At 39.8% G+C, this 23,349-nt stretch overlaps 1 protein-coding gene across 5 annotated transcripts in view; it reads right to left on the bottom strand.

Annotated features, from left to right (window-relative positions):
- The window catches only part of Arhgap18 (Rho GTPase activating protein 18), a 258,522-nt gene that overhangs the window by 4,196 nt on the left and 230,977 nt on the right, over positions 1-23,349 (bottom strand). For all 5 annotated transcript variants that reach the window (XM_029482498.2, XM_029482496.2, XM_021175112.3 and 2 more), the window contains 2 exons: positions 23,143-23,283; positions 1,255-1,379 (listed from right to left, as the gene is read on the bottom strand). In XM_029482498.2, the coding sequence (XP_029338358.1) occupies positions 1,255-1,379; positions 23,143-23,283 (266 nt within the window). The remainder of the gene's footprint in view (positions 1-1,254; positions 1,380-23,142; positions 23,284-23,349) is intronic.

The following is a 23,349-nucleotide window of genomic DNA, read 5'->3' as shown; positions in this document are numbered from 1 at the left end:
GGTCTTCAACCCTATAGGTGGAACAACAATATGAACTAACCAGTACCCCAGAACTCTTGACTCTAGCTGCATATGTAGCAGAATATGGCCTAGTCGGCCATCATTGGAAAGAGAGGCCCCCTGGTTTTGCAAACTTTTTATGCCTCAGTACAGGGGAACTCCAGGGCCAAGAAGTGGGAGTGGGTGGGTAGAGGAGTGGAGGGGGGGGGTATGGAGATAGCATTGGAAATGTAAATGAAGAAAATACCTAATTAAAAAAAAATTCTTGGTTGGTAAGATGGCTCGGTGGGTAAAGGAGTTTCTTGCACAAGCCTTGTGACCTGAGTTTAGCCCTTAGGATCCATATCAGTGTAGAAAGAGAGAAAGGGCTTCACAAATTTGTACACACATATACACACAGGCACACACGCATGCACACATGCACACACACATACTTTTTTAAAATAGAATTTTAATTTCATAGCATAAATAGGAATGTCACTAAAGGTGACTTACACCCAAAATAAGATATTTAGATATTTAAATGGGAAAGGCTATAGGACCCCTCAAATTTGACACAGGTTGAATGGAAACCACACAGTCTATAATGCATACAATGATGGTAAGGAGCTTTCTAAGGACTGTAAGGTATCTGCCCCAGTGCAAAGAAGGACATGATCCTCCCTAGTGAGAACAGCTTGTTCTCTTCTCCTTACTTAGACCTCAGGGGACTGACTGTCCTTTGCAATCACCCAAGCTTTCAGTTTTCAGATTGGAACATTTCTTTCTTATTCATTAAATTTCATAGAGAAAGTTACATCTTCATTTTAATCCTGCTGCATCCTAATTAGCAATCTTTGTAACAGCCTACAAACAGTAATTAACCTCCAACCAAGTGCTCTGGAATTACCGTTGTGTAGTTTCACTTGCCAAGCTCATTGTAGGCAAATGGTGAAGGGCTGCTCACATAGGCTGCATAAAACAACTTCAACTTGCACACAGTCTACCTCTGACTATTCTTTCCAAGGGTCTAATTGTCAACTCTGCTCTGCTGTTCATATGGTAAGACACACACACACACACACACACACTGAGCTGGAAGGAGAAGGAGAGGAGGGGGAGGGAGGAGAGGAGGGGGAGGGAGGGAAAGAGAGAAACAGAAAGAGATACAGAGAGGAGGGGAGAGGGGAGAAGAGAGGGGGAGAGGGGGGATGAGAGAGAGAATATAAATATAAAAATGAGTTATCCCACAGAATAATTAAAACAGACCTCTACCTTTCTTGGCTGAGAAACCTGGCAAGCACATCGCTGGCTTTTAGTTCTTCAGTTAGCTGTATTGCCATGGAAACTTTTGAAAGATGGGGAGCTTGCACTCGAATCACTCCCTGAGGAACATCAGCCTGCAAAGCAATAATGACACTGGAACAGAGCTGACAGCAGCTGGAACATGGAACTCCGTACAATGCACTGTATGGCAAGAGTGCTTAACTACCACTCAGTTAACTCCACTGCATAAAACCTTAACTACTGTATAATGTAATTTGCTAAATTACATCAAACCTCAAATATCCTCTTAATGGTGATAGGGGAACTTTATAATGCCTGTGCAGTAATGCTTAATTATTTTTAAAGATGTAAAGAATGACAGCAATAACCATTACTGCCATATTAAGTGCTGATTTCTGAGGGTTGTCTACCGGAGAGCGCTTCCTCATGCAGCAATTTATGAAATTGAATCAGAAAGAAGCCACTCGGTGCTATGCCTATGTGTGCTTTAACAAAACCTTCCCGCCCAGTAGCAACATCTCCTCTACTTTTCTACATCCCTGGGTGGGAAAAAGAAATAGACTTTCCTGATGCATTTGTACCACATTTGCTTCCCACTTGGTTAATAAGCTTATTGTACTTTACTTAAGAGAACCAATTCTAAGCCCTCTGTCTTTGGATGTACTGGACATTTTATGGATTTAGAGATACCAGTGAAACATTTTGAGGTTTGTAATATTAGAACATCAGCTACAGCATTCAAAATAATAGGCTTAATTAATTCCTAAATGGTTTTTGCTAAAATAAATACTAATTTATTATTTATAACCATATGTCTTAAACAGATTTGAGAACAGCATGCTCAAATTATGTTTAGATATGATTCCTTAAATATTACACATATCCTACTTAATTCAGGCAAAGTTTACAAGCATCTCCTGAGTACTATGCTAGGTCTACTTACCTGCCAGATAGGAAAGATACACATCCTTTAGCACACATTACTTCTGTGTCCCTATTAAATGGATATGGTCTTGCGTTCCTTTTAGTTTTAATCATAAAGCATGAACAAATTGCAGATGCTGTGAATGTCTTTGGAAACTAAATGGAAGTATTCTTTTAGAACTAGTCAGGGAAAAAAAAGCATATGCCCCCAAACCATTTAAAAATGATTCTCACTAACGGGAGAGATTTCATATTGGAATGGCAGAACAAAGCAAAGTGCTGCAGAAGAAGCTTGGGCACCAAGCACCAGGTCCAACCACACGGAGTCTCAATGCCCTTCCATCTGGCAAGTGTTGATCTTGATCTCTCCTACCTGGTATGTAATCTGTCCCAAATGGTGTACTCTGACCTTGCCATGACCCTGACCCTTCCTGAAAGCCCACTTTACAATGTAACAAGGAGGCAGACTTCTTTCATCTGTAACATACTAGAAAATGACCTACTTTCAATAGTAGATGGAACATTTCCTGTGGTGTGGTGTGGGGTGGGGTGAGGTGGGGCAGAGGTATATGTTACTTTCTGAGCAGGTATTAATGATGAAGCACAACTCAGACTGCAGGACTTTCTCCCCTAAGATTAATTACTCTCTAGCTTCTTCCCTAATCTGAACATTACCCATGATGGCTGAGTCACAGTTATCTGTTTCCATCATGGGAAACAGAAGACAATAAGCTGATACCAACAACTGGAATGCTGGTGTGAAAACTGTAATTGAGACACTTGAAATACTGAGGCTATATTCATAACCTCTGTTCATCTTGTCCACACAGTGATGGAAACAAACAGTGTTACTTTGAATTAACATACTCTATCCTCACTATTACTTTGCACATGGCCCTAGCTGGAAAACCAGGGTTTGAATATAACTATGTACTTATGATGTTAAAATTAGGAAATCCTGCTTAATTTACAGTACCAACTATATTTGAATTTGCTTAATAAAACTAACAACAAAGTTCTTTCCATAGTCACCTTTTACCCCACCCTAGGGAATGAAAATGTATTGTGCATGGCGAAATTAAAATGCAAACACAGTAATGGCTTGTACTGTAAGATCGAGAATTGACAAGTGGGACCTCATGAAACTGCAAAGCTTCTGCAACGCTAAAGACACCATCAATAAGACAAAAAAACCACCAACAGATTGGGAAAGGATCTTCACCTATCCTAAATCAGATAAGGGACTAATATCCAATATATATAAAGAACTCAAGAAGGTGGACTCCAGAAAGTCAAATAACCCCATTAAAAAATGGGGCTCAGAACTGAACAAAGAATTCTCACCTGAGGAATACCGAATGGCAGAGAAGCACCGGAAAAAATGTTCAACATCCTTAATCATCAGGGAAATGCAAATCAAAACAACCCTGAGATTCCACCTCACACCAGTCAGAATGGCTAAGATCAAAAATTCAGGTGACAGCAGATGCTGGCGAGGATGTGGAGAAAGAGGAACACTCCTCCATTGTTGGTGGGATTGCAAGCTTGTACAACCACTCTGGAAATCAGTCTGGCGGTTCCTCAGGAAATTGGACATAGTACTACCGGAGGATCCAGCAATACCTCTCCTGGGCATATATCCAGAAGATGTCCCAACCGGTAAAAAGGACACATGCTCCACTATGTTCATAGCAGCCCTATTTATAATAGCCAGAAGCTGGAAAGAACCCAGATGTCCCTCAACAGAGGAATGGATACAGAAATTATGGTACATTTACACAATGGAGTACTACTCAGCTATTAAAAAGAATGAATTTATGAAATTCCTAGCCAAATGGATGGACCTGGAGGGCATCATCTTGAGTGAAGTAACACAATCACAAAAGAACTCACACAATATGTATTCACTGATAAGTGGATATTAACCCAAAACTTAGGATACCCAAGATATAAGATACAATTTGCTAAACGCATGAAACTCAAGAAGAATGAAGACCAAAGTGTGGACACTGTGCCCCTTCTTAGAATTGGGAACAAAACACCCAGGGAAGGAGTTACAGAGACAAAGTTCGTAGCTGTGATGAAAGGATGGACCATTTAGAGACTGCCGTGTCCAGGGATCCGTCCCATAAGCAGCTTCTAAACGCTGACACCATTGCATACACTAGCAAGATTTTGCTGAAAGGACCCAAATATAGCTGTCTCTTGTGAGACGATGCTGGGGCCTAGCAAACACAGGAGTGGATGTTCACAGTCAGCTATTGGATGTATCACAGGGCTTCCAATGGAGAAGCTAGAGAAAGTACCCAAGGAGCTAAAGGGATCTGCAACCCTATTGTTGGAACAACATGATGTACTAACCAGAACCCTAGAGCTCTTGTCTCTAGCTGCATATGTATCGAAAGATGGCCTAGTCGGCCATCAATGGAAAGAGAGGCCCATTGGACTTGCAAACTTTATATGCCCCAATATAGGGGAATGCCAGGGCCAAAAGAATGGGAAAGGGTGGGTAGGGAAGTGGGGGGTGCTATGGGGGACTTTTGGGATAGCATTGGAAATGTAATTGAGGAAAATATGTAATAAAAATATTAAAAATTTAAAAAAAACTGAAAAAAATAAATAAATAAAATGCAAACACTTGAGATGATAAGATACACTTCCATATTCAGAAGAACTAATGAACCCTTTTCAGATGAAAATGAACTAGAAAAATAATATATTGTCACAAAGAGCTCAACAGTCCAGGCCCTCAGCAACTACTCTCCTTTCTCCTGTTATCCTGGTGGTTTATTTTCCTGTTGGCGAAAAAATAAAAAATCTAGCCTGTATGGTAGGTCCTAAGCCCTGCGGGTATATATCAACCAAATCTGTCCCAAGGCTCATTTAAAACACTTCAGACTCCATAGAAACTACCTACTCCACCATGATTCACAGACTCAAAGGAAAAAAAAAAACTTAACAATATTTTCATCAAACACAATAGAATAATGACAGTAACATTTTCTATACTAAGATATATATGAGTATGCATTTTCTTTTTTTCATTTTTATTGGTTATTTTATTTATTTACATTTCAAAAGCTCTCCCCCTTCCTAGTTTCCCTTCCACAAACCCCCTATCCCATCCCCCTCCCACCTGCTTCTATGAAGGTGCTCCCACCCACCCACCCACCCACATCCGCCTCACTGCCCTAGCATTCCCCCATGCTGGGGTATTGAGACTGCACAAGACCAAGGCCATCCTCTGCTACATATGCAGCTGGAGCCATGGAACCCTCCACATGTACTCTTTGGTTGGGGGTTTAGTCCCTGGGAGCTTTGCGGGGATTCTGGTTTGTTGATATTGTTCTTCCTCTGAGGTTACAAACCCCTTCAGCTCCTTCAGTCTTTATCCTAACTTCTTCATTGGGGTCCCCATGCTCAGTCCAATGTTTAGTTAAGTGCACTGTATTGGTCAGGCTCTGGCAGAGCCTCTCACCGGACAATTTTAACAGGCTCCTGTCAGCACGAGCCTCTTGGCATTAGCAATAGTGTCTGGGTTTGGTGTTTACAGATGGGATGGATCCCTAGGTGGGGCAGTCTCTGGATGGCCTTTCCTTCAGTCTCTGCTCCACTCCTTGTCCCTGAATTTCCTTTTGACAGGAGGAATTCTGATTTATTATTTTTTGAGGTGGGTGGGTGGTCCCATCGCTCAACTGGGGGCCATGCCTATCCACTGGATATGGTCTCTACAGGCTCTAGCTTCCTTTGTTGGGTAGTTTGGCTAATGTCATCCCTGTTGGGTCCTGGGAACCTCTTGGGTCCCTGGCATCTGGGACTTTCTAGTGGCTACTCTCAGTTCCCCTTCCCCCACTGCTACACACCTACTTTCAAATTCCTGACCATCTATACTTCCACCCCTCATCTTCTAGATATCTGTTAAGTCCATTTGGTTCATAATTGTCACTGTGTCTCTGTTTAGTTTCTGTTTCAATAATCTATCAATTGGTGAGAGAGTATGTAGTATTCTTCCCCATCTTTTTTGATAACTTTTGGTTGAAAGTCTTTATTGGATAGTAGAATTGCTATTCCAGCTTGGTTTTTTTCCCCAGCTTTTTACTCTGAGGTAGTATCTATCTTTGACACTGAAATGTATTTCCTGTATGCAGCAAACTGCTGGGTCCTGTTTACATATTCAGTCTGTTAGTCTATATCTTTTTATTGGGGAATTAAGTCCATTGATGTTGAGAAATATTAAGGGCCAGTGATTGTTGCTTCCTGTTATTTTTGTTGTTAGAGGTGGAATTATGCTTGTGTGGTTCTCTTCTTTTGAGTTTGTGAAATTAGCTTCATGCTTTTTCTTGGGTGTAGTTTCCCTCCTTGTGTTGAAGTTTTCCATCTATTATCTTCTGTAGGGCTGGATTGCTGGAAAGGTACTGATTAAATTTGGTTTGTCATGGAATATCTTGGTTTCTCTCTCTATGGTAATTGAGAGTTATGCTGGGGGTAGTAGCCTGGGATGGCATTTTTGTTCTCTTAGGGTCTGTATGACATCTGCCCAAGATCTTCTGGCTTTTAGAGTCTCCTGAGAAGTTTGGTGTAATTCTGATGGGTCTCCCTTTATATGTTACTTTACCTTTTTCCCTTACCGCTTTCAAATTCTTTCTTTGTTCTGTGCATTTATTGTTTTGACGAATTACGGGATGGGAGGAATTTCTTTTCTGGTCCAGTCTATTTGGAGTTCTGTAGGCTTGTTGGATATTCATGGACATCTTTTTCTTTAGGTTAGGGAAGCTTTCCTCTATAATTTTGTTGAAGATATTTGCTAGCCTTTTGAGTTGGGAATCTTCATTGTCCTCCATACATATAATTTCCTAGGTTCAGGGTTTTCATTGTGTCCTGGATTTCTTAAATGTTTTGAGTTAGGAGCTTTTTGGCTTTTGTATTTTCTTTAACTGTTGTGTCAATGTTTTCTATGGTATCTTCTACACTTGAGATTCTCTCTTCTATCTCTTATAATCTGTTGGTGATGCTTGCATTTGTGACTCTGGATCTCTTTCATAGGTTTTCCATCTCCAGGGTTGTCTCCATTTGTGCTTTAATGTTTCTATTTCCATCTTTAGATCCTGGATGGTTTTGTTCATTTCCTTTACCTGTTTGTGTTTTCCTGTAAGAGATTCATGTGTCTCCTCATTTATTTGTTTCTAGGGCTTCTATGTGTTTACCTGTGTTCTCCCGTATTTCCTTAAGGGAGTTATTTATGTCCTTTTTAAAGTCCTTTATCATATTCATTAGAAGAGATTTTAGATCTGAATTTTGCTTTTCAGGTGTGTTTGAGTATCCAGGGCTTGGTGTAGTGGGAAAACTGTGTTCTGATGTTGTAAAGTAGCATTGGTTTCTGTTGCTTATGGTCTTCATTGTGTCACTGTCCTTGCTGTCTCTGGCTGGAGCCTGTCCCTCTTATGAGCCTGGTTTTATCAGAATTCCTGGGAGTCCAGTTGTCTCTGGGTGTTGTAGGAGTGGGTGAGGAGACAGTGCCCTGAGTCCACTTGGGCAGGAGTGCAAACTGGGAGGAATCCCTGCCTCAGCTGGGCTGGGGGTGGGGGGCAGATTTCATGAGTCCCTAGATCTCAAGGGTCACAGTTATGCCGGATGTTGGGGCAGATGTTGTGTGATCCTGGGTGTCTCTATGAATTTGTTTTTAATGCTTAAAAAATAATGTAAGCACTTTGTCGAAGATTAATACACCCAATTGCCCCCTGTTGCTTTGTACTTCTCCCTACACTCTGCAAAGACAAGAAGAGACAAAATTGCTGAAATGAAAATAAAGAATGCTATAAGAGGTAAATTCAGTCACTTCTGCAGGAAGTCCAAGATGCTCACTCGGCAGCAGCCTGTGTTTGCTTGATGAATAGCCGCTCTTTTCCTAAGATATTCCTACAAAAACTGAATATCTATACTAATAATGTGGCCCATATCCTACACTCTCAAAATGCGCTCAGGCCTTGGAGAAAGCAATGGAATTTCTCAAGAAATAGTGAGTTTCAGTGAGGTATCAGAACTTCTAAGAGTGCACCACCTCTCACACAGTTTCAAAACCCTGCTTCTGAGGGTATGCCATAATTTTCAAGTATACGTGTAATGTAAGCAAATTGTCATATTACAGATATATGGTACCAGAGTTGGCTTTTACTAAATTGGGGTGGGTCACATGGACATTCTATCACAGGCTCCTTATGATTGTGGAAATTACCATCTCCTATATTTCTCACTCTCTACAAAAGGAGTAAGTTAGGCACTTTAGTGATAACCCTTCCTAAACTATGCACTGTAGAAAGGTTTTCTTATCACAATTAGTGAATTCTTCAATGCCCAAGCCACTAGGGGCAAATGGCACTTTCTCTGGTTATCTTTTGACATTTCTGGCAACTAGGGAACTTGCCACGAAACAGGATGTGTTCTATCTAAGACAGAAGCAAGCCTCTACTTATTTAAGGCATTGCAACTAACTGTTCCACTTCCCCTCACAATACAGCAACTGAGAGTGACTCAGTGTGAGGCTGCTCTTGCAGAAATGTAAAGATGGAAATCACTAAGATGTTTTCAAAAAGGTTTTGCTGAGTATATTATCAAGGGATGGCAAGTGATATTTATATATAGATGATAAGCAATAAATGATACCAATGATCTCGTTTAAATGGTATATGGCAGACTCAATTAAACTCCAGACTCACACTGTATCCAATGCAAATGATATTAGTATACTAATTACATTGAGCTGCCAAGCTTGGAAAAGACACTGTACCTGATCTGCAAGCCAAACAATATAATAGTAGCTCACATATGAAATAATAGTGGATGAAGCTATACACAGAATAATCTTTGTGACCTTCATATTTCATGGCTGTAATGGATATTCTTGGTTGACAACTCAACTATATCTGGAATTAACTAAAATCCAAGTAGTTGGGTATAGCTCTGAGGGATTTTTTTTTTATCGTAACTAAATTGTTTGAAGTGGGAAGACTCATCTTTTAATCTTCATCTTTTGAGGGAGAAGGATTCATGTTTTATCTGGTTCACACCTTCTACTGGCAGCCTACATTAAAAAATATGGATAAAAGTGGCATGTTCTATTTGTCTGCTCATCCTTGTTCCTATTGTAAAGTCCATTCCTTCACTGGTAATTAAAGCCTACTTCTTCAGGATTCTGGCATATACTGAAGACCAGCTAAGAAAGCCAAACTGGTGAACTGAACAACTACTGTATTCTTAGGCCTTCTGTTGGTAGACAGCCATTGTTGGACTAGCTAACCATATCCTGAAAAGCATTCAAATAAATCCCCTTTATACACAGACAGACAGACAGATATAAATTCTGTTCCTCTAGAGAACCCTTGTTAATACAGATTTTGGAGCCAGAAGTGATTCTAGAGCAACAAAAGTATAAGGATGATTGTTTATGTGTCTGGAATAGACTTTCCAATTTGCTAACACCTATGGCTACTGAAAGCCTCTCCTAGAAGCTTAGATAATTCTAAGAGCCCACGGTGTGAACTATTTTTCAAACTTAAGACAAATGTCATGTGATTATCCTGATTCACCAACTGTTAGAGGCAATAGATTTGGTGACCATATACAATACTTTTGACAGTTTCTAGGGAAACAAGGAAACATGAGATGATAGATTGTTGCTTCTAGCATCATTGGATGAACTGACAAAGACTGAGCTCTGTGATAAAATTAGCCCACTTCTAGAATCTCAGAATATGGTGAAGGACAATAAATTCGGCAACAAAACTGATCATCTCTCTAGATGCATATAAATGGTGTAAAGGTTTCTAATGTGCCCTAGAAGAGAATCTTTTCTCCAGCAACCACAGAGCTAATTTTAGCAGAAAAATCATACTGAAGCTCTCCTTATAATGTTGGCTGAATTACAGTGAAAATTCAAGTCCCAGGCTCAGAGTGTGCCAGCAGTTAAAGTGAGAACATTAATTGCCAAAGAATGGGATTCTGTGACTAGGGATGAAGATGTGTAGGAAGACCCTATTGAAGCTGAGAACTTTGAATCCTCAGATTCTCAATGGATTATCTCACTGGTGGAAATAGTCTCTCTACCCTCAGCAGATACATTCTTACCTCAACCCATTGAAATATTGCCTTTTCCACTTTTGACAGAGGAAATTCACCCTTAATTTTTTGCTAAATCAGCAGTGACTTTCTCAGAAGGAGATGTGGGGCAAGACAATACTGACGTCCCTTGGGGCCCATCAATAGTTGCTTTAGGACCTATAACTAGACTTAAGGCTGAACAGGTTCCTAGAGGGGAGATAAAAAGTGTAGTCTGTGAGGAAATGCACTATCCTTCTAAAGAGCTCAATCGAGCAGAAATCTGAGAAATAATGTACAGGAATGGATTTTATGGGCGTGGGATAACAGTAGGAGGTAACGGATAAGGCTGAGTTTGTTGATACAGGTACACAGACTAGAGATTCTATATTCAATACAGAAGCTTACACACTTAAAAATGGGTCAAAAGTTTGAGTGGTTGGCTGAAACATTTGTCAAAAGATGGTCTACTAAAAAGGATGAAGGGATTTGAAGGCTCAGAGTAGATGTAACACCTAATCCTCCACAATGGAAAGGCCCAGAAGACATGTTCTTTGCTAATCCTATAAGAAGCAAAATGGTGAAAGGGTCATTAACACAGTTGAAGAAGTATTTTGTGCCCCTTCTCTATGTGCCAGACCTTAGGGTTGGAGAAATGGCTGCTCAGATGGATGAATTAAATGCAATGGCCTTAATTGGGCTCTGAAGTAGCAGGAACCAGATGGCAGCACTGAATTACCAAAGCCAAGGTGATAGTGGTCATTGTCATGGGCAGTATAGATAAAGCAATGTCCATGGTGGCCTCACCCATAATGGTCAGCATAAGCAAGGTGAGTTTTTCGGTATCATAACTCATATGGACCTTTGGTACCTGCTAATCACTCATGGTGCTTCTAGGCATGCCATAGATAAGTAATCTATTGCATCTTCACTTGATTTGTATAAGCAGAAAAATTCTCAAACAAATGAAAGTATGTCTCCTTTGTATCACAACAAAAAGGAACCTTGGCCCATAAACCAATTTTCAGACTTGAGCTGGTTTGAAAATTCTAATGGAGGTGTGGTTAGCTTCCCCTGCGGAAGGATATTGATAATATACCTAAAAGTTTTAGTGTTAGCCTTCCATCCCTTCCCCAGGGAGACTTATAGCCTTTTACAAGGGTAATTGTACACTAGGGAAAAGGAAAGAATCAGACTTTCTGGGGTCTCTTGGATACTGGTCCTGAATTAATACTAATGCCAGGAGACTCTGAGAAACATCGAGGCCTTCTGTTTAAAGTAGCAGCTTAGGGAATTCAGGTGATTAATGAGGTTTTGGCTGAAATCCAACTCACAGTAGGTCCAGTGGGTCACCAAACTAATCCTGTAATTATTTCCCTGGTCCTACCATGTATAATTGGGATAGAAGTTGGCAAATTTCTCACACTGGTTCCCTGACCTGTGGACTGAGAGCTGTTGTGGTTGTTATCTCTGCCAGGGAAAATAGTGAATCAAAACCAGTATCACATCCCTAGAGGAATTGCAGAAATTAATGTCATCAGCAAAGACTTGAAAACTGCAGAAGTCGTGGTTTCCACCACATCTCTCACCACCCCTTTAACTCACCTATCTGACCACTGCAAGGACAGATGGATCATGGAGAATGACAGCTGACTATTGAAAACTAAATCAAGTAGTGACTCCAATCACAACTGCTGTACCAGATGGGGTGCCCTTACATGAGCATATAAACACATCTCCTGGTACATAGTATGCACCTATTAACCTAGGAAATGACCTTTTCTTGGTTCTTGTCCATAGGACCACCAGAACCAATTTGCTTTCAGTTAACAAAGCCAGGAGTACACCTTACAGTTTTACCTCAAGGATATATTAAGTTTCAAGCCCATAGTCATAACTTAGAAGGGATCTTGATCATCTGTCTCTTCCACAAAACATCATATTGGTGCATTGTATTGATGACATTATACTAATTAAGCCACTTGAGCAGGAGGTAGCAACATCTTTGAACTCATACCAGAGAATGAGAAATCCAACAATAAGTTCAATGGTCTTCTACCATAGTGAAATTTGTAGGAGTCCAATGGTGTGGAATATGGAGAGACATTCCTTCTAAGGTAAATAATAAGTTATTATACCTGACATCTCCCCCCCCACCAAGAAAGAAGCACATTTAGTGATCTATTTGGAGTCTGGAGACAGCACATTCTTCACTTGGGTGTGTTACTCCTGCCCATATACCAAGTAACTAAAAAAGCTGCTAGCTTTGTGTGGGACCTGGAACAGGAGAAGGCTCTTCAATGGGTCCATGCTACTATGCAATCTGCTCTACCTTTTGGACCATATGACCCAGAAGTCCCAATGGTACTTGAGGTGTCAGTAGCAGATAGAGATGCTGTTTGGTGGCTTTGGCAGTCCGCTATAGATGAATCATAGAAGAAACCTTTGGGATTTTGAATCAAGGCCATCATCTATAGACAACTATTTTCCCTTTGAAAAATAGCCCTTGGGGCTTAGAGGAAACTACACATTTGACAATGGGCCATAAAGTTACAATGCAACCTGAGCTAACCAACATGATCTGGGAGTAATTTCTGACTCATCAAGTCATAAAGTAGGAAATGCACAGCAGCTCTCTCTCTCTCTCTCTCTCTCTCTCTATATATATATATATATATATATATATATATACACACACACACACATATATATATATATACACATACATATATACATATATATGTGTGTGCATGTGTATAATATATTATAGATATATATGCAATATATTAGCAAAATACATATTTTAGCAATTATATATATATCATAGATATATATCTTCCATTTGATACATAGATAGATATAGAGAGACAGACAGACAGACAGACAGAACCAAACACATACACACACACATACACACACAGTGATTGGACCTGAGCTGATCCTGAAAAATTACAGGCAAGTTACAGGAAGAAGTCGCACAAGTGCCTATGATCTCTACTTCCATTACACTGCTAACTGTGGCTAGGCATGTACCTATAGCCTCATAAGGTGTACCGTATGATTGGTTGACTGAGGAAGGGAAGACTATGGCCTGGTTTACTGATGATTCTACACATTATGCAGGCACCATCCAAAAGCAGACAGCTGCAGCATTACAACCAATTTCTGGGACAACCAGGAAAGACACCATCAAGAGAAAAACTTCACTATAACGATAACTTTTGGCAGTACACATGGTCATACATTTTGCTTGGAAGCAGAAACTGCCAGATGTGATTCTTTAGTGAGTCATAGGTTGTAGCTAATGAACTTGCTACATGGTCAGGGACTTGGAAAGCACATGATAGAAAAATTAGTGAGAAAGACATATGGGGAAGAAGAATGTGGATAGATCTCTCCAAATGGGCAAAGGATGTGAAGGTACATATAAAAGTGAACGAAAAACAAAAGATGACCTCAGCAGAAGAGGAGTTCAGTAATCTAGTAGATAGACTGACCCCTTTTCTGGATAGTCAGCCTCTTTTCCCAGCCACCCCTGCTGCCATTGATCAATGGACCCATGAACAAAATGCCTATGGTGGCAGAGATGTAAACTATTCATGGACTCAACAACATGGACTTTCCTCATCAAGGCTGACTGGGCTACAGTTACTGTTAAGTGCCAGACCTGTCAACAACAGAGACCAACACTGAGCCACAGATATAACTCAGGCACCATTTTGGCACCTAAAGGTAACAAGTATGACATTTCTGCCCAGGGTGAACAGCCAGTGACCTTGTGGAATGTTGCCTATGTTGGACCATTTTACTCCATGGAAAGGGCAACACGTGTCCTCACTGGGCTTATTCTTTTCATGGATTTGCCTTTCCTGCATTTAATGTTTCTGCAAAAACCACCATCACTGGATTTACAGAATGCCTTAATCACCATCAAGATATTCCACACAGTATTGCTTCTGACCAGAAACTCACATCACAGCCAGAGAAATGAGAGTGGGCCCACAATCATGGAATTTACTAGTCTTGCCCTGTTCCCCACCATCCTGAAGCATCTGGCCTGATAGGATGATGGAATAGCCTTCTGAAAACACAGTTACAGCACCAATTAGGTTGCAGCAGCAATGGAGGGGTGGGGCAGGGTTCTTCAGAAGGCAGTACATGTTTTGAATCAGTCTCTAATATATGGTGTGGTTTCTCCCATAGCCAAGATCCATAGGTCCAAGAATCAAGGGGGTGGAAACTGGAATAGTTCCACTCACTGTTATCCCTAGTGATGTTGTAGGGAAAGCATGACTTTCTGTTGCCATAACCTTAAGTTCTGCTGGCCTAGAAATTTTTGTTCCAGAACAAGAAGTGCTTCTGCCAGGAGATATAATATTTCATTGTCTTGAAAACTAACTTTCCTTTGGCCACTTTGGGCTTCTGATATCCTTAAGCCAATAAGCTAACAGTGTTAGGAGGATTGAACTAGATTACCATGGGGATATTGGATTGTTTCTCCACAATGGAGATAAGAAGGATTATGTCTGGAGTGCAGGAGATCCTTAGGGCATCTTTTGGTGCTACCATGGCCTATGATTAAAATCTAAGCAGTGTGTCAAAGGGCTCAGTCCCTTCAGGAATGAATGTATGGGTCACTCCTCCTAGAAAGTGTCAGGGCTATACAGAGAAACCCTGTCTCGAAAAAAAATAATAATAATAAATGATTGTACGAGGGATAGTTGTATTACATTAGGTGTAATTATGATCTGATTAAATATATAATGTGTTAAAAATTTTACATAGAATAGTTAAAGAATTTAGGACATAATTATAACCTGGTTATTATTTTCATTTAGAAATTAAGCATGACATAAGGAGATACGATTGTGCGCTAAGTTAACAGGGGATGGATGTGTGATGGCTAGTTTTGATTGTAAACTTGACTATATCTGAAATTAACTAAAAACCCAAATGGCTGGGCACACTTGTGAGGGATTTTGTTTTTCTTACTTAAATCATTTGAAGTGGGAAGACCCATTTTTAATAGTGATCTTTTGACGTGGGAAGATCCACTTTTAAGCTGAGCCACACCTGCAGGTAGCTACCTATATAAAGGATATGGAAGAAGGAAGCTCCCCCTTTGCCTGCTTGGTCTCTCTGACCAGTCTATTCCTTCACATTAGAGTCTACTTCTTCGGTATTCTGACAAACACTGAAGAACAGCTGAGACATCCAGCCCTGTGGGCTACTGCACAAGTCCTGGATTCTTCTGTTGGCAGACAGTCATTGTTGGACTAGCTGGACCACAGCCTGTAAGCTACTCTAGTAAACCCACTTTATACATATTCATTCTATAAGTTCTGCTCCCCTAGAGAACCCTGATTGATATGCTGACTAGCAACAGTAACATCATCCATGACTTTGGGGAGCAGTCTGCCTGGGAACGGAAGCTCTCTGACATACAGCGGGTCTGCCGTAGATGAAGACTAATGTGCCCTTCTAGCTCAGTTCTCAGTGAGTTTACAATGGAAAGAATGTTAATTTCCTCTGTACACCAAGACTACTGTTAACAGGGAAAAAAATGCTCTCAAATGGTCCTCACACATGTTATATATTGAGCTAAGGTGTGCTTAGAGAAATCTGATTGTAGTTCTGATCTGGTTAAATAAACCATGATCTTTCCTGCCTTTTCTATCAGGTGTAAACATTACATTCCTTATAGTTTTGCCCTCCAAAAATGTACTGTACAGTCATAAGACATTCTTCTTTTTCCTTAAAACCCATTTGAATGGAAAGCTGACACTTTTAGTGCTACAGAAAACCCTTTATCATCAAAAGAGAAAATTAGAAATAAGGATTTCTTAAAAAGGTCAGATGTAATGTATACTTTAGAAAATTAAGTGAGGACATGTTAGCAAAGTATCTTAAGCAAAATGACATGTAGATCACCCTAGAGTGAACTTCCAATACCAGGAAGGTGGTGGTGGTGATTGATATAAAGAGATCTTCTGCCTTAAACAGTGTGCCAAATGTGGTCTTTGTTATCAGAATGCCTTTAACTTTAACCTGATTCAGATTCAGAAAACATCTAGGGCCCTAATAGTTTACGGAAGTTGATCAGCATTTAATTCACAGTGAAATAAGTCCTATTTTTTTATTTTTTTACATGATATTTGTATTTTCTATTTCAGATGGATTGTGTCATAAAAATAAGAGTGTGACGTTTGATTTGATTTTCCACATGAGTCTCCAAGTTAAGTCAGACACTGTTGTCCTGATCTAAAAAGTAGGTGCTAGAACTGGTGATCACTACCTGTCACAATGATCAATACCCTTGACGACCTTCTCAATGAAACCCCAGGTGAATGCCTAGGAGAGCTGTGGCTAATGGGTAAGCCACCAGAGCCTGCATGCTATTCAGCTGACTCCAGCGTCCTCCAGCCCAAGTCCCTAAACCTGAAACTCTTACAAGATGATCTGGGGCTTTTGGAAAGTTCATAAACATTTCAAAACTGGAGCTCTGCTTTAGTGTCTGACACCAGGTCATCCAGAGTGAACGTCGAAGTTAAGGACACCATGAGAAGTTTGGTTTCCTGAGCCCATGAGACCAGAAGTGGGAGATAACATCGGATATATCGGACTCCTATAGCCCAAGCTTGTAAAAGTCTAGCTTCTCTCCAGGAGGTGAGCTGGGGCAGCCATGGAAGGATCATGTAAATCAAAGACTAGGCTGGAAATGAAGCCTGGGAGCTTCAGCAATTTGTCACTAAGTGATCATCAAAGCTGCCCGTGCATGCTTATTAGACAGAGGCCATCTGAGGAATTACAGGTGCAAGGAAGGGATGTCTGTGATTAGCATAAGAAGACTAAAGTGGGAAAAAGTGTGCCGAACAGGTAGGAGGAAGAACAACATTCACAAAGGGACTTCATGCTGGGGCTCAGATGCTATTGTTTCTACTTTTTCAGTATCAGAGAAGATACATGTTTTAGAGTACAGTTCAGTGGGACTCTGTGTGCCTAAATAGAGGGTTCCATCCTTCGTTCCCTCCCCACCAAAATACAACTAAATATATAGGTTTACATATACCAAAACTGGGTATATAGAGAGAACAAGATCCCAGTAAGTTAATTGCTAACAGAAAATAACTATTTCTAATGGTCTATAATTTTGTGATTGTATCTTCCTATCATAATGGACAAAACTTAATTGTATTTGAGAACACTCATGTTCGTATCAATTAATACATTGTAGTCATGAAAATATTTGTCTTATTAGGTAAATTAAGTATTAAACTTGGCTCAAAGTACTCATTTATCTAGTCAAGCTTATCTTAATAGCATGAATGTCCAGTTGTATATACTTAGCTTTAATAGCACACATAGTATCTTTAAAATCACCATCCCAATCCCTAACTACCTGGCTTTGTTATCCAGGTCTGACAATACTCCAGAGTGACTCACTATGTAAATACGAGCATGCCTTGGGTCTGTCTTGCTGTTTTCTCACCCTTGAATCATCCTGGAGTTACACAGCATTCTGTGCCCTCGAGTATAATTTCTAGGTTAACTTCAAAGATGTATCTGAAGCTCTGAGTGACCCAGGAACTGCAACCCACCCCTAAGTAGGCAAGTCTCACAAACAGAATTCAGTCTCACATACTCCTAATATACGACCAGTAGCCACATTTCCCTACTCTTGCTAGCTCTTGCTCTAAATTTCTTTTTCAACTGGCCCTTTCCCCCTACTCAGGTTTATTTTAAAAGCTACCTGCATGTCATTTCATACCAGCAGCAGCACATAATCAGAACCAACACAATGAACTCAAAGATTTGGAATAGATTCTTCCTAGAGGCTACAATTTGATGCTATTTGAGAAAATCAGTAAGAACTGGTAGGTTTTAAAGATAGTTGGTCTTGAATGCCAACTCTTTTCTCTCTACAGAAGATTAAAATTGTTGTTTAAAATATTCTTTCCTTATCTGAAATAAGCCAATATACCCTAACTAGGGAAACAGGATTTAAAAATAAGATAATGTTTACAAAATTGTTAGCAATGTGTCTTACACCAGGTAAATGTTTACAAAGTTTGGGAGTTGGAGAACTTAGCTCAGGGATACAGTAGTCAGTGCTGGGTTCTTTCCCTGAAAATAGAAAAAAAAAAAAAAAAGCCCTAATTCTCACCCGTCACAAGTCTTGTTTTCTACTCTTCACTGGTGTCGCTTTTATTTTTATTTTATTTACTTTTCTGTGTACTTCATGATATAAAAATTTTATATCATGTATATTTTTATGTGGTGTGATATAAATATACCATGCTGTATCTAATTAGACACCTCTTTATGATTAGACTATTTTCAAACGTGGCAAGAGAAAATGTCAATGAAAGTGAAAAAATAGAGGAGCGTGATGAGGAGCACTTAGTGCTCCTCTGGCGTCCTGGAGCTCAGGTCCCAGCACCTACATAGATAGGGAGGTTTACCACCACCTGCAGCTGCAGCTCCAGCTCCAGGAGACCTAACCCCCTCTTCTGACCTACACAGACACTTACACACACATGCTCTCACACACAAACATACACAGACATGCACAAACACATGCTCTCACACATAAACATACACAGACACTTACACACACATGCTCTCACACACAAACATGCACACACATGCTCTCACACACAAACATACACAGACATGCACAAACACATGCTCTCACACATAAACATACACAGACACTTACACACACATGCTCTCACACACAAACATACACAGACATGCACACACATGCTCTCACACACAAACATACACAGACATGCACCCACACATGCTCTCACACATAAACATACACAGACACTTACACACACACATGTTCTCACACACAAACATACACAGACATGCACACACATGCTCTCACACACAAACATACACAGACATGCACCCACACATGCTCTCACACACAAACATACACAGACATGCACACACATGCTCTCACACACAAACATACACAGACATGCACCCACACATGCTCTCACACATAAACATACACAGACACTTACACACACATGCTCTCACACACAAACATACACAGACATGCACACACACATGCTCTCACACACAAACATACACAGACATGCACACACACATGCTCTCACACACAAACATACACAGACATGCACACACATGCTCTCACACACAAACATACACACAATTAAAAACTTGTTTGTTTCAAAAATCCAATAAGCAGCATAACTTTCAGATGGTTGCCACGTCTCAGCAAATGTTCTTTAAATAGCATGTTCCAATACTTTCATCACTTGTGTCTTACCCTGTGTCTCTTACCAAACCTCATTGTACTCCCTAGACTGTCCCTCACAAGGACTGCCTTAATAAAAATACAAATTGAGTACACTAGAGCCTCAAGCTTGTAGTAAAATTCCCATTGAAATAAGGAATCAAAGCATGGCTCTGCCTGGACCCAGTTTCTGCTTTCCCACTGGCAGTGGCAAGTCGTAGACCTCTCTGGCTGCCCTGGGTCTTGATTGGTCTTCCAAGTCACTTAAACGTCTATCATTAGCTTTAGACGTCTATCTGACTTCTCATACGCAACAGATCCCATATTGAAATTAAGATCTTTCCAGTCATCCTAATTCCTCATATCACAAATTTCGAATTTTGGGTCAGCGATTTTCTTTTAGACAGTTGATCTGCGTAGTCCTGGCTGTCCAGGAACTCACTCAATTCTTAGTTCCCTACTCCTATTTACTTTTGTAGCATTAGAAAATCGAAATGGTTATTTTTGATAAATGATAATCAGTATAAATGGATTTCCTAGGTACCATGGATTGGAGAGAATTTAGAGGTAAGATGAAATTATGATAAACTCAATGATATAAACACTTTGTTTGCTATATTCACAATATTTTGTACTAACACCAAAGGGAGTTGCTGGTGATCCAGCTCAGTGGATAGTGTGCTTAGCATGAACAAATTCACTGGGCACTGCATAGAAGCTAGACATGGTAGTATTTATCTGCAATATAGCTCTCTGGGATTGAGACAGGATGGTCAGAAGTTCTGATTCTCTTTTGCTATTTGTGAGTTTCAGTCCATCCTGGACCACAGTTGGGTCTCCTACATGATCACATATTCTCTCTCTTCCTACCATGATCACATATCCTCTCTCTTCCTACCTCCTCCATTCCGTCCTCCCTGCCCGGCATCCCTCCCATATACACACACACACTCACACACATACACTCACACACACACACATACATACACTCACACACACACACTCACACACACATACACTCTCACACACACACACACACACACACACACACTCACACACACACAAACACACTCACACACACACTCACACACACACACACAAAGCATGGCCTACAACACAGTAAAATACTATACGATCTGTTTATACTTATATTTACTTATTTTATATTTACTTTGCTTAAAAATGTTTATTTCCATGGTTAATAGAGATGGTCTATTTTGTCCAGTAATGTCTGTCTGTCTGTCTTTCTTTCTTTCTTTCTTTCTTTCTTTCTTTCTTTCTTTCTTTCTTTCTTTCTTTCTTTCTTTCTTTCTTTCTTTTCTGTTTGTTTATTTATTTGTTTGTTTGTTTGTTTTTGAGATAGGGTTTCTCTGTATAGCCCTGGCTGTCCTGGAACTTACTTTGTGGACCAGGCTGGCCTCGAACTCAGAAATCCATCTGCCTCTGCCTCCCGAGTGCTTTGATTAAAGGCATGCGTCACCACCGTCCGGCTTTTTTCTTTTTTCTTTTTTTTTCAGTAATGTCTTTCAAATACCCAAATACAGTGTAAGTGATAACATGAATAATTGCTTGACAAATGAAGACTGCATTTCAGGCAGTATCCAGCCATACCATGTAGGGCCTGGGCTGAACATTAAGACGATTTAGCTGAAGAATCAAGGAAGAAAAGTGATAAAATACAAGGCAGTGGGGGTGAGGTGGCTTTCACTGCACTCAAAGAGATCGGCTGCAGGGCCAGCCATTTGCTGGACAGTAGCAACCTCCTACTGGTCACAAAACCTAGCCTAAAACTTCCAGTTTTGATTTTTCAGTTCTAGCACTAGAGGATGCATGGATGGATGGATGGATGCTTTCACAAAAAAAAAAAAAATCAACCATACACAAGTAAATTTCATTTTGTGCATTTGTTTGCTTATTTATAATTTTTTCCTATGTATATGATTCTAAGATACCAACTTGATTCTTTGATGCCAATTGAAAGGTAAATTTCTGGAATTGAATTTAAAAATTTCATTCTAAAAGATAGTCCAAACCGGCCCCAAGTGTGGGGCTGGGACCCTAGGAATACCCTCTGCAGTCCACACTTCTTTCTTCTAGCAGAGATGACTTGTTTTCACAAATAAGCTTGAGCCCCTCTGAAGCCTCCTGATGCCTGCTTCCTAGTATGCAGTACCTGGTGCAGGCTTCCTACACATACACACACACACACACACACACACACACACACAAGTTAGTCTGAGCTGCCTACTTCTGTATAGGGTGGGAAAGCAAGGATCCAGCTTTGGGCCTCTTTGAATAAGCTAATGGGTGATTAAGTCTTGGTATCTTGGATCAACAGAATTTTGCTAAATATCTGAAATTTTTTTAGAAAAGGAAAGGGCACTTAATTGGGCTTCAATTTGAACAGCCAGGACTACAATGCCAGTCCCCTCTTTATACTGTATCTGAGGTATCGGAGCATTCCAAAGTGAGAGAAAAATTACCTGTAACAAATCCTTTCTAACCCTATTTTAAAATTAAGTTCTAAAACAACTATAAACAACATTGAAAATTTCCCTTACTTCTATTTTGTATCTTTTAGAGATATTTACAATTGACTTTTAAAACATTTTTACATCTCTAAGAAATTATTTTTAAGAGAGAGCTACAAATGGGTTCGGGATATATATATATATACACACACACACATATAAATTATATATATATAAATATATATACATATATATACATATAAATATATATATACATAATATATATACATATATATAATATATATACACTATATATATGTATATATATAATTTATATGTATATATATAATTTAGAGATCTCCTTAACCCCCCAACCATAGCAGACCATAGGAGAAAAATTGGTCAAAGGCTGACAACTGCACTTTCATAGTTTTCCACAAGATGGCAGCATGCAACTGAGCAACTCCCGTTGGGGTGAGGGGTGTTTTCCCTTAAGCAGAACAATAGAAGGCCTCTCCCTCATTCTGAGAGCTGCCACCGGAGCTTGGTTAACTCAATTCATAAATATATTTTCATACATATTTCATTCTCGTAAACATGGTTCTTAATATATCCATCCCTACACTAGTTTGTAAATCTAGATCTTTTGTCTTAATTTTCTTCTCTATGATGTAAGTTAAAATTCTTCCGATCAAATTACAAAGCTTAAATACTTTTCATGGATCTAGAATTGACCTTCTGCCTCAAGATACCGCCAATCCAGTCAAGTCTCTGTATGAATTCTTATGGATGAAGCTTAGTGGAGTGCAGAGGAATTTCACTCAGTAGTGGGCATCTGAACTATACAAAAGGAGTGTGTGTGTGTGTGTGTGTGTGTGTATGTGTGTGTTTCCCTGAAGGGGAAAATTGAGGGTAGTCTTCTCTTGACATTATTTCTTTGTTCACCATTACTAAACTCCACACTGAGTGCTAACACCTGACCGACTTTCAATATTGGTCATTAGAAGAAGAGAAACTGGTCTCCTTCATTTATATTCCTAGTGAGGCACAGTAAACAGGAGAACATTGCAATGGAAGGACTTAAATCACAATAATTATGAACCCTCAGGATTTGCTTACACCATTTGCAGTTTTATCTTGCTTTTCATGTTTTTCTCGGTCATAAGCCATTTTCTTCAGCAATTTCTTCATGGCTTTCCTTTCCTTCTTTTGATTCTCAATATTCTGCTTCCTCACTTGGTTTACAATAAATTTAGGGATCTGTAAAAAAAGAAAAAAAGAAAAAAGAAAAAAAGAAACTTCAACTGGAGGAAGAAAAATACACAC

Source organism: Mus caroli, unplaced genomic scaffold (assembly GCF_978045245.1).
Source record: "Mus caroli unplaced genomic scaffold, Mus_caroli_1 scaffold_9, whole genome shotgun sequence".
NCBI classification, from domain to species: Eukaryota; Metazoa; Chordata; class Mammalia; order Rodentia; family Muridae; genus Mus; species Mus caroli.
Note: the sequence above shows the minus strand (reverse complement) of the source record. Positions and strands in the feature narration are given on the sequence as shown.